Below are 15,000 nucleotides of genomic sequence, written 5' to 3'. Positions count from 1 at the left end.
GGGTTTTTTTACGTGCGCTAAGTGCATGCTGCACACGGGACCTCGGTTTATCGTCTCATCTGAATGGATAGCGTCCAGACCACCACTCAAAGCGGAGAAAATATCGGCGGCTGAGCCGTGATTCGAACCAGCGGGCTCAGATTCTCTCGCTCCCTAGGCGGACTCATTACCTCTAGGCCATCACTCCACACTCCACAGTACAACGCAATTCAATACAATACAACCCAATTCAATACAATAAAACCCAATTCAATACAATACAACAAAACGCAATACAATGCAATGCAATGCAATACAATACAATACAACGCAATGAAATACAATACAACACAACGCAATATAATACAATGCGATATAATACAATACAAAACAACGCAATATAATACAATACAATATGAGTACAGTACAATACAATACAACGCAATTCAATACAATGCTTTTATTTATGATAGGCAGTCGTGTCCGACTATGACCATCAGAGCAGCAGACGAGGCAACTGCTGTTCCGACTATTAATTTGGGCTAGAATTTGATTATAGTGGAGAGCGTCTTGCCCAAGTACATCCCCACTCTCTCGGCCAAGAGGGTTTTTAGGACAGTCGGCGTTGGGTTGGTTCCCAAAGGCCAACTAGCCCACAAGGCTGCAGCACTAAGAGCCAGCGCAATTTTTCCTCCTAGTTTGAGAGTCATAGTCCTTCACAAAAGACTAAGCTGTAAATGGTTTCCCATTGACTGGAAAAAACCATTGATAATACAGCGCTTACTTTGCTGTTGGCCCAAATGTAAACTTATGTCAATCTGTGATATAAGCCGAGCAATACAATGCAACACAATACAATACAATCCAATACAATGCAACGCACCACAATACAATACAATACAATACAGTATGATACAATACAACACAATACAATACAACACATACTGACGGAAAGCACACGGATCAGTTCAATCAGTCATTCTGACCTGTAACAAGTCACCCTTGCCTGTAAGCAAGCTGACCTTCTGTCTGTGAGGAATGAATTACAGGCTGATGGCGTGTGGCCCCTTATACCCTGCACCTCCCACCGACTGACTGACTGAGACACTGTCACGCCAATCCTCTGTAAAAGGACGCCAGGTCAGGGAGCTGTTTGTTACACGCGACACTCTTTGATCGGCACGGAGGACTTGACTACGCAGTTTGGCATATCGACATCAAACGCGCACGCGCACACGCACACACACACACACACACACACGCACGCACACACATGCACGCACGTACGTACGCATGCACGCACACACACACACACAAGCAGGTTTACACACACACACACACGCACGCACGCACGCACGCACACAAACACAGACGCACGTACGCACGCATACATACACACAAGCACGTTTACACACACACACACACACACACACACACACACACACACACACACACACACACACACACACACACACACACACACACACACACACACACACACACACACACACACACACACGAACACAGACGTATGCACACACGCATGCACACACACAAGCAGGTTTGCACGCGCACGCGCGCGCGCACACACACACACACACACACACACACACACACACACACTTGCGCACTCGCGAGTATGAATGTATAGATAGATAGATATGGACGAGTCACATCCAGCTTTTGGGATTTTCGAGATGCTCCCCTCTGGCCGACGGTTCAGAAGTATAAGGACGAAAACCAATCGCTTCGCCAATAGCTTTTTCCCCAAAGCAGTCAATGCCCTGTCTCTCGAACAAATCCAGTGTGATAACTAGAATTGTGCAATCAACAACCATCTACCTGAGGATCTAGTCGTCAGCCCCATCCACCTGTAATAGGCAGCTTCTGTTCAAACGTGTGTGTGTGTGTGTGAGTATGCACAAGTTTTTATATTGATATGCACTTGTATGTATCCAAATTTCTACTGTATCTGTGTTTGTGTATGATTTTCGATTTATGTTCGTACCTTGTTATGTACTATCCCCCCCAATATTCCTTGTGACCCCGGTACACTTGGTAATAAAGACATATTCTATTCTATTCTATTCTATTCTATTCTATATAAATGGGTACTTATACCTGGGCAGAGACCAAGCTCTAAAAGCTTCACAAACACGGAGCCATTTGTCAGAGTCAACAGGCTGCCTCTCTGTGTTGAGCCTACTGAGAGCTGACTTTGGGCGCTCATCATTCGTTTCCTGTGACATTCACTGATTCCTTCAGGTTTCAGTCACGCACACACACACACACACACACACACACACAAACACTCACACAGGCATGTAACCTTTTATGTATAATATGACCGTTTGATTATCATTTATCCCGCCATATATGGGCAGCCATACTCTGTTTTCAGTGGTGTGCATGCTGGGTATGTATGCTCTTGTTTCCATAGCCTATCAAACACATCCGTCACACATATATCAACTTACACACACAGAAACGCAACACACATGAACGCACGCATGTATCTACTTACACATACATGCACGTGCGCACATACAAACACGCACACATATGTGCGCGCGCATACACTCACGCACGCACACACACACACACACACACACACACACACACACACACACACAAAAGACAAGAGAATCTTTTACTTCACTGATTTTATTTCGCTGGGAAACAAATACCACCTGCCGACTCAATGAGGATGGTTTTGAATAAAGTTACACGGTTATGGGACTCACAGACTATCATTTACTTCTTCTTCTTTCTCCTTTCTATTTTTTTTTTTTTTTTTTTTACTAAGAGGATACACGACGGATACACAAACTGCACCCCAGACAAAACTTACACATTACTTCATCTCCTGGCATGGTCTGCATAAACAATCTTTACAGCGCCAAGTTTGCCTTGTGTTCTGAATTTTCCAAAGTCCATGGAATTTGCGAAGTTGACTTAGGACATTACATTTCCCAACTACAGGCAAACTTAGCAAAGATAGAAGCAAAGATCACTGACTCTTCCTTAGCACTGTTTACCATGCGTACATCAAACACCAAACCTGATTTCACTGAAAAATAGTCACATGGTGAGCAACTATATGAGTCGTGCAGACGCTTTATGCATGAAGCACACGTCTCGTATAGTTCAGATCTGTAGATGATGGCAACAACCAACAATAGTATCAATGTATAAAAAGTGGAGAGAGAGAGACACACAGAGAGAGAGAAAGAGAGAGAGAGAGAGAGAGAGAGAGAGAGAGAGAGAGAGCTTGACCTTAAGGGTGTAGACGCCAATAGGTCGTTAAACTCCAACAACGCGAGAGAGAGAGAGAGAGAGAGAGAGAGAGAGAGAGAGAGAGAGAGAGAGAGAATGGCCGAAAAAGCACTAATGTGAATTAATCAAACAGATGTAATGAACTATGCCAAATAGTATTTACCTTTACTGAGGTAAATCATAGCAAACATGATAGGAAAAAAAAACGTGCTTAATTTACTGATCCCTAGTGAATTTGGTTATTATTTTTCAGTTCTCTAATTCAACAGAACACACCTTTTCTTTCTTTCTTTCTTTAACAAAACACACACACACACACACACACACACACACACACACACAAAACCACCTTGGACTTTCCAGTGCAAACAAAACACGGCCAAGCATGAATTATGGTAAAACAGGGCTGAGTGTGTATAATTCAGACATTAAAAAAAAAAAAAAAAGCAAAAAAAAAAGCAGCTTCCCTGTATACTGTAAGTAAATACAAAGTTGGTCCGATTAACAGAGTTAAACAAGTCTCACTCAAAACGGCTGCCATGATTCAGGAAACCACCACTTCAGGACGACAAAGGACTACATGAAAGCAGTTTAAAGTCACAGACCACACTTCAGGACGACAAAGGACTACATGAAAGCAGTTTAAAGTCACAAACCAACACTTCAGGACGACAAAGGACTACATGAAAGCAGTTTAAAGTCACAGACCACACTTCAAGGACGACAAAGGACTACATGAAAGCAGTTTAAAGTCACAAACCAACACTTCAGGATGACAAAGGACTACATGAAAGCAGTTTAAAGTCACAGACCACACTTCAAGGACGACAAAGGACTACATGAAAGCAGTTTAAAGTCACAGACCACACTTCAAGGACGACAAAGGACTACATGAAAGCAGTTTAAAGTCACAGACCACACTTCAGGACGACAAAGGACTACATGAAAGCAGTTTAAAGTCACAAACCAACACTTCAGGACGACAAAGGACTACATGAAAGCAGTTTAAAGTCACAAACCAACACTTCAGGATGACAAAGGACTACATGAAAGCAGTTTAAAGTCACAAACCAACACTTCAGGACGACAAAGGACTACATGAAAGCAGTTTAAAGTCACAAACCAACACTTCAGGACGACAAAGGACTACATGAAAGCAGTTTAAAGTCACAAACCAAAGGACTACATGAAAGCAGTTTAAGTCACAAACCAACACTTCAGGACGACAAAGGACTACATGAAAGCAGCTAAAGTCACAAACCAAAACGAGACACGCACACTTCGGGGTGTTGTTGTTGTTGTTGTTTATTTTATTTTATTTTATTTTATTTTTTGCTTAGTGTTTGTTTTTCTTCTCGTCAAAACTAACATTTCTCAAGCCATAAAGGATCACTCAAAAGCCTAAAGAAGTAGTCCAGATCCACAATCAATAAAACGCGAGGGATGAAATGTCACATACACTAAGCGCATATGGCACGCCATTAAGGAGAAGCGTGAGCGAAGGAAGCAGGTCTCAACTTCTGGAGACATTTCCCTTGCAACACCTGTGGGAAGTGTTTTGCGCATCCAGAATCGTCCTCTTCTCCCATATGAGGACACACACCGACAGATAAGCCTGCCTGCCTACTCATCCGTCGGTCCGACGGGAGACTCCATCGATATAGCACGGCAACAACAACAACAACAAAATAATGAAATATAAATAATATTAAATAGATAAACAAATAACTAAAACGATCAAAACGGAATAAAAAAAATAAAAAAAGATATAACAGAAACAAGAACAAGCTGAACCAGAAAATACTACAAGATACTCAACGTGCTGGCTATAGATGGTAATCAACACGAGTGGGAATTCAATTCAATGCATTATTTTTTTTCAACAGTCACATACTATAGCAGCAATAATAATCAACCACACCAACCTATCGCTGTACTATCGGAACATGAAAAACTGTTGGGTTTTTTTTTCTTTCAGCTTTCCCCCCCCCCTCCCCCCCCCCCCCCCCCCCCCCCCCCGCCCCCCCTAATGGTTCCCTCTTTCTCAAAATGACAGTTAACACCCATTTCCAGATTACTGAACACAAACAGAACTACTGCTGTAAATGGAAATATTGTTTCACACACACACACACACACACACACGAGTATCAAATTGTAATGGTAATATGTTGTTGTTGTTGTTTCTTTCTTTCTTTTTTGTTTTGGTGGTGTTGCTTTCTTTTTTTCAACACATTTATGGATCCATGCAATATTCAATGTAGAACAGGTGTTTGCTTTTTCGGCACGTTTTTGGCTTTTGCACCTGTATCTGTTATCCCCTTTGCAAGCAAGCGGTTGGCTGCACACCACCATTGGTTGCACTTCCAACAGTTGCTGCCCTTCGATGGACACCCAATGGGAAGAGATTAAAACACAAAAAGGTGCTATCTGCAAGGAACTGATGGGAGACCAGGGGAGAGACAAACATAGCACAGACCCTCCAGGACCCCACGCCTCGAACCTCAAACCTTCCATGGAGCAAGACCCCAGCCCTCAACAACAGGACCCTAAGGGCATAAGCCAACAGGTCGTTAACCCCTTCAGTGCCAGGGGAAAGACAGCAGAAAGAGATGTTTCAATTAAAAAAAAAACTATCCAAAACCATAAGTCTAAAACTGAGAAAACCGTCTGGAGATATACTTTAGATAAACTGTGTGGATTTTCAGCTTCTTTGAGCTATTTCCCTTTTTCTGATGACATCATCAGTGACGTCACTAACTCCGTCAGATTGATTGATTGGCACAGAATGGCAGAGAAAGTACCAAAGGAGGCAACACTTGGAGTGGAAGGGAGCTAACTAAGGCAGCACCAGACGCAGCAGTGGAGTTCTCTGATAGCGGTCTTGTGTACCACAGGGAATTAAGTGGATGAAGTAAGTAAATGAAGTAAGCAAGCACAGCTGATGGGAAGTAAGTGAGTGTCGGTACTGACTTGAAGTTGTCTCCCATCTTCCCATTATGTTTAACATTTTGTTAAGCAGAATCAGAAACATGTCTTTGTCTAATATGTTGGGAAGCATTCAAACCAATGATTGCATAATGGGCATTAATTTATCCTTAAAGTTATGGCATATGCTGGTGTGAAAATACCGGTTTTACAAACTGGTACTGACCAAAGAACTTGGATTAAAAATAAAATAAAATAAAAAGTTGGGGTTTGCTAATCGGTACACACCTAGTTCAAGGTAAGACAAGCTGCAATATCACACAGCTTGAATTAGCCAATATGTTGACACGAGAACTGATCCTTTACATCTCACAAACGTTTTGCTGTGTATCTCAGAGTACACTGGTCCCTTTGAGTTGGTTTTTTTTGTAAACGCTGACAACAAAGCACCTTCATAACAATGATTAAAAAGAAAGTACGTTCTGCAAGCATATAAACTGAATATAGTGCATCAGGTTATTAGCTTTCTGTTTTATACATAACACATTTTATATCAGTACACAGCTATGCATCATCAGACCAAAACAAAACAACAACAAAGTCACAAACACGCCTTCGTATTGTCACTGAAAAAAAAATTCTTTTTTTCTCCCTTTAAAGAAAGCCATTCAACCAAAAAAAAAAAGATGTCTTTTACTGATTTAATCCTGTACTTGCAGCAAATGAGAAGCCGTCAAGATTAATTGTCAAAATAAAAACATTACCATATAATTGTGAAAGATTAAGTAAAATGTTATCTAACAGCCTTTTGTTTGCTGAAGTTTTCATTTTCATTATTTCAATTTTTTCATATAGAATTTTTCATAATCTTATTTGACTTTTTTTTTTACCTTTGCAAAGAAGGCAATTTTCTTTCAAGCAAGTACATTACAAGGACAATAAGAATAGAGCGGATTACATGCTGGAAATGAATATACATGCATGCACCCCATAAACATATGAGTGATACATAATGTATACATACACACATACAATATGCATAATACACCCATGCAATCAGATGGACATACAGGCAGACAGACAATGACACAGACTAGATAGCAAGCACGTATGCACACACACACACACACACACACACACACACACACACAGATTGTCACTTTTGCAAAATCCTACTTTAGCAGTGACCTATCTAGAAAAAAAAAGCATCAACTAAGTCAGTCATTGTCAAAGATATCATTCCCAGTTGTTGGACAGCTGTGTCTCGTTTTTTTTTTTTTCTTGAAACGTTTTGCATTCTCAACAAAGACATTTATCCACAAAGCAACATAGGTTAAAGCCTTGTTTGTGATCCTGAACAGAGAAGGAGGCCTCTTCTATATCAGGTCTTTGCCTTGAATAATGTCAGAAAATCTTGACAGAGGGTAAACAACCTTATGACATAAATCTAAGATTTAGTTCCTCAACAAAGGCAAGTATTTCAATGTGAATATTTTAGTGTGCAGTGGAGTCAAGATACCATTCCACAGATCTTGAAAGAAGCAGCAGTACCAGAAATAAAGATGGTTTCTAATTTCTACATCATTAATCTTTATTCAACATTACTTTTTAATTCATGTCCAATCCTTGTAAAACCATGCATGTGTGTAACTGGGCAATGAGCAAAATTAACATAATATAATCATTCCAATGTCTTTCTCATTTTCACGAAAGACACATATATACATCTATCATTGTCCAGCTAGATGTTGCCAGTTAATCTCAAGACCTTTACAAACTCTAAGGTTAAAAGAAAAGAAGAAAACACACACACACACACACACACACACACACACACACACACACACACACACACACACACAAAACACACACAAAACCTTGTCTCAGACTTTCAGGGATCATACACGATTTTTTTTAAAATCACAACATTTAAAAATCTTCTTGAAAACCTTTAATTAAAACACTAAAGACCAAAACTTTAAAAATGCAGGAACCCAGATGGAATGCGGAACGTTTTTGAGTGCTGGCATTTTGATGACAAAGTTTCTTTGGGGATTCAGTGTTTTTTGTTGATGTATTTTTCTGAATTAGTATTTTACTTTTGAATTCAAACCTAGATTTCTCAGCCACTGAAAGAAACAATGCATTGTTGTTTTTGTTCCTGTTGTTGTTGCCAGTAACACACAGGCCAACATTAGCAACTTTTACAAACCTCAGTCATTTGAGAAAATAATGTTCAAAGCATATCAATTCTTTTTAAAACGATCAAATTTGAAATAAATAAAAACATCCAAAAAAACCGGCAGTACCCTGTTCCTGACACACAACACACTTCTTCATTTAGTGTCACTGCCCTGACCCAAGAGAGTTGGGGGTGAGTGGGAGGGGGGGGCGGGGAGAAAACCTGTCACTGTCACCCTACTGGTCTTTCTAGACAACTGACATAAGACAACCTCTCTCTCTCTCTCTCTCTCTCTCTCTTAATGGACCAAAGCCACTCAGTTAAATCACCACCAGTCCCTCATTGTTGCACAAACACAATACCAAATGACAAAAACAAAAAACAAACAAAAAACCCCAACCAAAAGAAACAAACAAACAAAAAAAACAACAACAACAAAACACTTAACTGTGTCCTAATCTCTTCTAATGCAATAATGCATGCAAATAGAATTAGACCAACATAAGATAACATAATCATTGTGTGGTCTTCACACGACAGCCTATGCAGCAAAGCATTTGAGTAATGACATCCACATCGACTAAAAAAGAACATATGGGGAATCGTGTGTACACTGGGTAATCACATCTACATGAAACAACAAACGCTGGGTAGTCATCTCTCACATCAAACAACACATCACTTGGTACTGATGATTACGTAAAATAAGAAAACATTGTGTAATCACCATGAGAATCTGGACCTCTTCAACTCCTATTTAATAAAAGAAGAAAAAAAATAATGAAGAACGTTTACCAAAATATACCATGAGAGCTGATACCAAACACTTTTTTTTTTTATAGATGGACTTTAATGATACCAACCAGACCTCTTTTGAAAATTAAAAAAAGATAAAACCACCAAAATTCTACACACAGGCTACACATGCAAAAAGTATTAATATATCATTAAAACACAGCAACACATCTGAACAAACAAAGAGTATTAAATCATACCACAACCCCTATCCCTCACAGGCTTTCACGTGAAAAAAAAGTATTGAATTATATCATAAATCATACCCCCAAAAATCTTAAGATAGGCTTGCAGGTTAAAAAAAAATATATATATATATTAAATGATATATTCTCAAAAAAATCAACAAACAAGCTCTCATGTGAAACAAAAGTTTGAATTATATCATAAACAACAACAACAAAACAAAGAACATTCTATGCACAAGCTGGCAATTGAAAAAAAAAAAAAAAAAAGCCCAGTATGATTAAGAACCCCCAAAATCAACACCAAGTGGAATCAGTAAGTATGAATCACAACACAAACCAGAAAATGTCAATAAACAGGCTTGCATCTGATCCCACAAAAAGTAACAAATTTTATCGTAACACCCACCAACACCCAGCACCCACCCCCGAAAAAAAACCCGATCTACACGCTGGCATACTCGTGAAAAAAAAAAAGACGTCTGAATTATTTACATCTCTGAAACAAGCTACTACCCTGTGCTATCCTAATGTCTACATCTTATCTTGCTATACCCCACCTCAATGTCTGTCCCAATGTCTATCCCAATGTGTGCATGTCACCTTGCTATCCTCAATGTCTATATCTCTATCTTACTATCCCCAATGTCTACATCTCTACCTTGCTATCCACCATGTCTGCATGTCTATCTTGCTATACCCCACACAAGTGTCTATCCCCATGTCTACATCTCTATCTTGCTATCCCACCCCACGCTATCCCCAATGTCTACATCTCTATCCTGTTACCCCCCCATCCCCCAGGCCCCCACACCACATCTACACATAATCCCCAATGTCTACATCTCTATCTTGCTATCCTCCTCTACATTCTATCTTGCAATCCCCAAAGTCTACAGCTCTATCTTGCTCCCCAAAGTCACACTATCTTCTTCCCCAAAGTCTACAACTCTATCTTGCAATCCCCAAAGTCTACAACTCTATCTTGCAATCCCCAAAGTCTACAGCTCTATCTTGCTATCCCCAAAGTCTACATCTCTATCTTGCAATCCCCAAAGTCTACAACTCTATCTTGCTATCCCCAAAGTCTACAACTCTATCTTGCAATCCCCCAAAGCCTACAGCTCCATCTTGCTATCCCCCAAAGTCTACATCTCTATCTTGCAACCCCACAAAGCCTACAGCTCTATCTTGTCCATCAGCCGTGCCACCAGGGCCTGCAGGTCCTTGCTACGGGCCTGACCAGCGGCCAGCACCTCCTCGTGGTTGGCCAAGGCCTCCGAGTCGTACTCCATCACCACCTTGTTGGTGATCAGGCTCATGCCCAGCACCCGCATTCCCGCGTGCCTTGCCACCAGGACCTCCGGGATCGTGCTCATGCCTGCAGGAGGGAAGAGGAGAGAGAGAGTGGGGGGGGGGGGTGGGGGGGTGAAGGGGGGATAAAAGGAAATCCGATCGGGAATGCATGGAGGTGATCGTTTGTGTAAGGAGGCTGATGGTGGTGGTGGTGTTGAATGATCATGATGATATAATGAGGAGGAGGAGGAGGAGGATCATCAGCATGTATAATGGAAACCCCTCCTTCCTCTTCTTTTTTTTTTTTTTTAAACATATCATCATCATCGTCGTAGTTGAAATAATAATGGTGAAGGACAAGAGGGAGAAGGAGAAGAAAAACGAATGAGTATGTGCATGTATTTGTGTGAATGAGTGTGTGTGTGTGTGTGTGTGTGTGTGTGTGTGTGTGTGTGTGTGTGTGTGTGTGTGTGTGTGTGTGTGTGTGTGTGTGTGTGTGTGTGTGTGTGTGTGTACGTATGTTTTGAATGTATAATTGCCATCATCAACATGACATGAAATTATAATCATCACCATTTTACTGTAAAGAAACAACAGTAAAGGTGATTCTACAAATTAAAAAAAAAACACCACCCAAATCTGTCGTCCGTGGGTCAGTGGTTGTGTTGTAGTTCTGATGTTGCCAATGTCATCTATGAATGGAAAAAAAAACGGAGTGATTCAATGCTTATGTTTCAAGTTTCATATATTTGTTCGAAACACTCTTGCAAATGAGTACCTAACTGAACTGCAGTAAGAACATCAATACCACCAGTCCACTATGACTTACCAGTATGTATCACAGTCGTGTCTGACTATGACCATCAGAGCAGCAGAGGCAACTACTGTTCCGACTATCTGGGCTTGAAACGCTTAAAAGTGGGGAGTATCAGTATCAGTAGCTCAAGGGGGCGTTACTGCGTTCGGTCAAATTAATATACGCTACACCACATCTGCCAAGCAGATGCCTGACCAGCAGCGTAACCCAACGCGCTTTGTCAGGTCTTGAGAAAAAATATATAAATAAAAATAAATAAATAAATAAATAAGAAAATTAAAATAAAATAAAATAAATAAATAAAAACATAAAATAAATAAATAAATAATAATAGATAAATACATAAAATACTACTAATAATAATAATATTTATAAGGCGCAAAATCTTGATGAAGTGGGTAGTGACTTGTCCAAGTTACATCACCATTCTTTCGGCCAAGAAAGCGTTAGGACAGCTAGCATTGAAAAATGATCGATATCATCATCAAAGGCTAATCATCTTTCAAGGCTACATCTCTATGAGCCAGTGCAATATTGCCTCGTAGTTTGAAAATCATTGTCTTTCACAAACGACTACGCTGTAAACGCTCATTGCAGTGGGGGGAAAAAAACATTGCTCATACAGCTCTCACTTTGCTGATGGCCCAACTGTAAGCTTATTATCAGTCTTCTTACGGTGACGATGATGATGATGATGATGCCATGGGGATGCTTATATATACAGCCTATCCTCGGTCGGAAACCAAGCACTAAGCGCTTTACAAACATGGAGTCATTTACACAAGAGACTGCCTGTCTACATGGGTAGAGCCGACTGACAGCTGCCACGGGGCAATCATCATCGTTCGTTTCCTGTGTCATTCAACCAGGTTTCAGTCACGCATACATACACACTCATACAGATGTGTAACGGTTTAGGTGTGTGACCGTTTTGCTTACTTACCCCACCATGTTGGCAATCATACTCCGTTTTTTTGTGCTTTTTTGTTTCGTTTTTGTTTTTGTTTTTTTGTGTGTGTTTTTTTTGGGGGGTATGTTCCTGTTTCCAAAACCCAACCAACACTGACATGGATTACGAGATCTTTAGCGTGCCTGTTTGATCTTCGTATGACTGCCAACATGGCGGGGTAAAAACGGTCATACACGTAAAAGCCCACTCATGTACATAGGAACGAACGTGGCAGTTGCAGCCCGCGAACGAAGAAGAAGAAGAAGAAGAAGAAGAAGAATCTTCTGCGTGCCTATACCCACAAAACCAAAACCACAATGCGTTCTCACCAGTGGCATCCACGCCCACCAGCCTCAGCATCCGGCACTCGGTGGGGGTCTCAAAGTTGGGCCCCACCATCATGCTGTAGACGCCCTCCCGCAGGAAGGACCCGTAGCCCATCTCCTGGGCCAGGTCCTTGGCCAGCTGCCTCAGCTTCCGGTCGTAGGCGTTGGACATCGGAGGGAAGCGCTCTCCGAACCTGGTGGCCATGGGGGAGGGGAGGTGGAGTGTAGGAAAAGAGGAAGAGAGAAGAAAAAAAAACCGCAAAGAGAACGGTGGTGGATTATTTATTTTTTTTTTTTTTAGCAATACAAGGGAAGACGAGGTATCTGACATCACAACTGATCTTAGTGAAAATAATAATAAGGAAAAAAAGATACTACTACTACTACTACTAACAACAACAACAACAACAACAACAATAATAATAATAAAATAATGGATGCCTACCTCTCCCAGACAAGCAGCTTGTGGCATTTACAATAAAAGTCACACACACACACACACACACAAGCACGCACGCACACACGCACACACATATATATCTACGTTATATCTATCTATATCTATGTCTGTATATGAATATCAAGTATGATACAATATACACAAAGTACTGTATGCACACACATACACACGCACACACAAAGTCCACAGTAGTTCAAGAAGTGTAGTGTAGTGTAGTGTAATGCAGTGTAGTGTAGTGTAGTGTAGTGTAGTGTAGTGTAGTGTTATGTAGTGTAGTGTAGTGTAGTGTAGTGTTATGTAGTGTAGTGTAGTGTTATGTAGTGTAGTGTAGTGTTGTGTAGTCTTGTGTGCTAGAGTGAAGTGTAGTGGAGGACAGCGCAGTAACGTGTAGTGTAGTGCAGTGTAGCATAGAGTAGCGTATGTCATGTGGTGTAGTAATCCAGCGCTGTGTAGAGTTGTGTAGTGTAGTGTGGTGTAGCGTAGAGTACTGTAGCTCACAGCAGTGCAGTGAAGCGTCATGTATTCACTGTAGGGTAGTGTAATGTAGTGGAGTGTCGTGTGGCACCACTATCTCACACACACACACACACACACAACCACCACCATCACCATCACCATCACCACCACCACAACCACCATCTCCATCACCACCACCACCACTACTATCACACACCACCTACACCACCACCACCACCACCACCACCAACAACAACAACAACAACACCTCCATCACAACCACAACCACCACCACCACCACCATCAACACTATCACCATCACCACCACCACCAACACTACCACCACCACCATCACAACCACCACCAACACCATCACCACCACCATCACCACCACCACCAACACTGCCACCACCACCACCAACATCACAACCACCACTACCACCACCTCCACCACCATCACAGCCACCACCACCTCCACCGCCACCACCAATACCACCACCACCAACAACAACAACACCTCCACCACCACCACCATCACAACCACCACCTCCACCACAACCACCACGTCCATCACCACCACCACAACGACTACTATCACACACCACCTCCACCACCACCACCACCATCAACACTATCACCATCACCACCACCACCAACACTATCACACACCACCTACACCACCACCACCACCAACACTATCACACACCACCTACACCACCACCACCACCATCAACACTATCACCATCACCACCACCACCAACACTATCACACACCACCTACACCACCACCACCAACAACAACAACAACACCTCCATCACAACCACCACCATTCCCATTACCACCACCACCGACACTGCCACCACCACCACCAACAACAACAACAACACTGCCACCACCACCACCAACACCATCACCACCACCATCACCACCACCACCACCATCACCACCACCAACACTGCCACCACCACCACCACCAACAACACTTCCACCACCAACACCATCACAACCACCACCACCACCAACACCTCCACCACCAACACCACCACAGCCACCACCACCACCACTACCTCCACCACAACCACCACGTCCATCACCACCACCACAACGACTACTATCACACACCACGTCCACCACCACCACCACCACCATCAACACTATCACCATCACCACCACCACTATCACTATCACACACCACCTACACCACCACCAACAACAACAACACCTCCATCACAGCCACCACCATTCCCATCACCACCACCACCAACACTGCCACCACCACCACCAACAACAACAACAACAACACTACCACCACCACCACCACCACCACCACCACCAACAACAACAACAACAC

At 42.0% G+C, this 15,000-nt stretch overlaps 1 protein-coding gene across 1 annotated transcript in view; it reads right to left on the bottom strand.

Annotated features, from left to right (window-relative positions):
• Positions 1–10,284: 10,284 nt before the first annotated feature.
• The window catches only part of LOC143285576 (purine nucleoside phosphorylase-like), a 65,059-nt gene continuing 60,343 nt past the window's right edge, over positions 10,285–15,000 (bottom strand). Inside the window, exons 7-8 of the mRNA XM_076592971.1 lie at positions 12,737–12,927; positions 10,285–10,726 (exon numbers count right to left, since the gene is read on the bottom strand). Coding sequence (XP_076449086.1) covers positions 10,524–10,726; positions 12,737–12,927 — 394 coding nt within the window. The 3' untranslated portion in view covers positions 10,285–10,523. The remainder of the gene's footprint in view (positions 10,727–12,736; positions 12,928–15,000) is intronic.

This window comes from Babylonia areolata, chromosome 9, assembly GCF_041734735.1.
Source record: "Babylonia areolata isolate BAREFJ2019XMU chromosome 9, ASM4173473v1, whole genome shotgun sequence".
NCBI lineage: Eukaryota > Metazoa > Mollusca > Gastropoda > Neogastropoda > Buccinidae > Babylonia > Babylonia areolata.
The sequence above is the reverse complement of the archived record's forward strand: the minus strand, read 5'-3'. Positions and strand labels throughout refer to the sequence as shown.